The 3,489-nt window shown below is 54.4% G+C and overlaps 1 protein-coding gene across 2 annotated transcripts in view; it reads right to left on the bottom strand.

Moving 5' to 3' along the window:
• The window catches only part of Lhfpl5 (LHFPL tetraspan subfamily member 5), an 8,657-nt gene extending 5,433 nt beyond the window's left edge, over positions 1 to 3,224 (bottom strand). For both annotated transcript variants that reach the window (XM_029471512.1, XM_021149967.2), the window contains exon 1: positions 2,495 to 3,224. In XM_029471512.1, coding sequence (XP_029327372.1) covers positions 2,495 to 2,906 — 412 coding nt within the window. In that variant the 5' untranslated portion in view covers positions 2,907 to 3,224. The remainder of the gene's footprint in view (positions 1 to 2,494) is intronic.
• Positions 3,225 to 3,489: the final 265 nt, after the last annotated feature.

Raw genomic sequence — 3,489 nt, 5'->3', positions numbered from 1 at the left:
TGATGATAATGGACTGAACCTCTAAACCTGTAAGCCAATCCCAATTAAATAGTATCCTTATAAGAGTTGCCTTGGTCATGGTGCCTGTTTATAGCAGTAAACCCTAACTAAGACAGGAAGTAATTAGCTCAGGAGATGGAGCCCTCATACACAGGATTAGCACACTTACAGAAGGGAACCCGGAGAGACTTCTTGCCTTTTCCATCTTTTGTGGGCAGAACAAAAGTCAGCAGCTTGTGCCTGGAAGATGACCTCACCAGCAACACACTGTACCAACACCTGACCACACTTACACAGGCTCCAGAGCCATGAGAGATGAAGAAATGCCTGTTGTCTAGGCTCCTTCATCTATGGGAATTTGTATAATAACACGGTCTCACTAAGGCAGGAGGTTACCAAGACTCAGGGAAAACAACTGAGCCCATGCTCAGCCTGCACCCTCAGCTCCATCTGAGTGCCCCCACCTTTGCAGGGGCATCAGTTCTGTTCTCCTACCCCCATCCTCTAGCTTTGTGGAAAATTTTGAGCTGACACATGAATCCCCCAGTTGATGGTTATGAGAAACACTTGTTCAGCCCTCTCCTCCCCGACAGAGTGGAACATGGCACCACCTTTTTCTTTGCTCCACATAAATGCTTCATGGGATGGCACTTAGCCAACTCTGCTACCGGCTCTGTGACCCAGATAGCGTCAGGCTCAAATGGCCTGGTGTTCCTCCACCCAGGCCTCATTTCTATTGCCTGCTCAGCAAGCACACCTGTTGGATGATGCTCAGACAGCTCTGAGAAAGGATGGTGTGTCTACATCATCCCGAGCCCTGTGGTGGAAGACCAGCTGGCAAGCACAGCCATCCTACTGCTCTTTGGACTCAATCCCCACTAGCTCTTCCTGATATGATCATCATGGCCTGTTGTCCCCTACTGCCCACTAAGGCTTGGAGACAGACCTCTGGGGAGGAATTCAGGCTGGGTGAGTGGCCTGGCCGGGGTGTCAGACTGGGAATCAGGTCTGCCTTTGCTTGCTAACTGCTCACCAAAGCGTCTGAACCAGGACTTTGCAAATGCAGGAACTCTCACTACTGGGTTGTGATGAGGCTTCATCAGAAAATGAAATATTTTGTGAATCATGCTTATAAAGTATGGGTCTCAATAAAAATGGTCTTGGACTGCATCTAATTTGGGGGGGGGAGGGATCTCTTAATTGTCCCAGGCTCTGATCTGCCAGCTGGTCTTCTCTAACCCTCAGTCAGTCCAATTCCTCATCCACAGCTGGGGTCCCCTCCAGCTCTGCCTGCCTGAGATTCAGACACCTGTTATTCACCACCCTCTGACCCCCACCAAAGTAATGCTACATTCATTACCCAACGATGTCTAGACAGTTTATCTCCTGTCTCCAGTCCCGCCACTGTTGATGGACATCTGTAGGAGGTCAGGGACTAAGAAACCAAAGGCTGCTGACAGGTGTTAGGCTGTCTCTTCCTGAGCTCCAATGGAGACCAAGATCAGCTGTCCCAAGGACCAAGAGGGCCACCTGAGCCTGGAGCAGGAAAGCAGGCAGGAGATGCCTTGCCTTGGAACCCCATAAGCAGCTGCCTACCTGATACAGTGTTAAAGGGCACCAGGTACCCCGTGCACCACCACCTCACAAAACAGTGACCTACTTACTGGCAGAGTTCACATCCAGGGACAAAGACTCTCATCCCACAGTGAAAGAGAGAGGTCGCAGCCAGTGTAACAGCAGCACCCCCAAACCCTGGGACTCTTCCACGAGAGCAGTTGGAAGTAAGGAAGAGGCAGGGAGTGAGGCCAGAGATCTGGGAACAGCCATCACCATAGCCCTGGGGTTGGATCCTAGGCCACGTGGCAATAGCCTTCCCCTTCCCTCTGAGTGTGCAAGCGTGTGGTGCGGTGTTGGTACACCTGACTGCGTCCACCCAGAGCTATGTGCCCCCTCCAAGTCACTTCTCTCTGGCTCATGGGCTCTACAGCGAGGACCCCAACAGTCTGCATCCATTCTGCCTATGAATACCCCCCTTTCTTTTACTTTTAGTTGTGTGTGTGATGTACGAGCTCATGGGCACATGCCACATGGAGATCAGATAGACAACTGGACAGACTCTGTTCTTTATGGAATGTGGGTCCTGGATGCTGAACTCAAGCTATCAGACTTGGTGGCAAGCACCTTTACCAGCTGAGCTATCTCCTAGTCCCTGACTCATTCTTTCTTAGAATCTCAGATTCTCCTCAAGACAGGGTCTCACAACATAGCCCAGACTGGCCTGGAACTCACAGCCCTCCTCTTGTCTCATGGCTCCCACCTATAATCTGGTCTGCTATAGCCTTGGCCTCTACTCTGAGTATAGTGTGAGCCCCTATTCCGAATCTTTTGTGGAACACTGAGTAGGAGAAGGCTCAGAGCTTTCCCTTCATGGGAAAGCCACAGCTGTACCCTGAGTACCCCCCACACCACACCACACCCCAGCAACCCTGCTCACCAGCAGCCAGCTGCATCCAGGCGCAAATCTTGTAGACCGTGGCTGTGTTACAGACAAAGAACAGGCTGAAGCAGATGATGGAGCCGATGATAAGGAACATGGCCAAGGCCACAAAGAACATGGCAGTCTTGAAGGCTCTGGAGGGGATGGAGGAGAAGTCCAGAGGGCCCCCCTTGCAGATGAGTTCCGACGACAGCACGTTGCCCACGCAGTAGGAGAACAGGCCAAAGTAGCCAGCCTGTGGTGTGCTAACACTGTCGCCTATCCAGTAGGGCTGGATAAAGAGGGCCATGACCAGCACCGAGAAACAGATAGTGAGCGTGCCCCACATCACTCCCACAGCGCGCGAGTTTCGCACATAGTTGGTGTGGTAGATCTTGGCGGCCTCCTGGGCTGGCAGCAACTTCACCATGGCGAAGGCCGCTGGACTAGGACAGGGGCACTGGCTGGGTGCAGGTCTACAGCTCTAGGGAGCAGAAGTCGTGGGTCAGTCCTCAGCCTGGTGTGAGGAGCAGCCTGAGGTCAGGGAGCCATGCAAGCATTCCCCCAGTTAGTTGGGAGTGCAGCAGGCCAAGGTCAACCTAGTCTTCGCAAGAGATGCTTCCCAGATGAATGTGTCCGTTCTGACCAGGATGGGCTCGAGTCTGCCGCCTCCTCTAGGTCGGCCAGGGTCTGGGCCTGCGCCTCTGCTCTGCCCGCCCCTCCCGCTCGCCCTCTCAGGCCACGCCCGGCCCGCTCTGCGAAACGCGCTTCAGCACCGCGGCCAGCGCCAGAGCTCGGGGGCGTGGCCTGGTAGGGGCGTGGCCGGCGGCCTCGGGGAGCCTGGAGGGGCGACTTGGAGGGGAAGGGAGCTGGGACCCGCGTCCTCTCTTCCTCCCAGAGGGTGGGGCCGATCGCGTGTCATGTTCCTTCCGCTGATTCCAGCTGCAAAACCGCTTCCTGTCCTCTACACCCCTAGTCACCCTTCGGGGACCTCTACCTCCCACCAGCGGCAG

This window comes from Mus caroli, chromosome 17, assembly GCF_900094665.2.
Source record: "Mus caroli chromosome 17, CAROLI_EIJ_v1.1, whole genome shotgun sequence".
In the NCBI taxonomy this organism is placed as follows: domain Eukaryota; kingdom Metazoa; phylum Chordata; class Mammalia; order Rodentia; family Muridae; genus Mus; species Mus caroli.
This window is presented reverse-complemented; position numbering and strand designations above follow the sequence as displayed.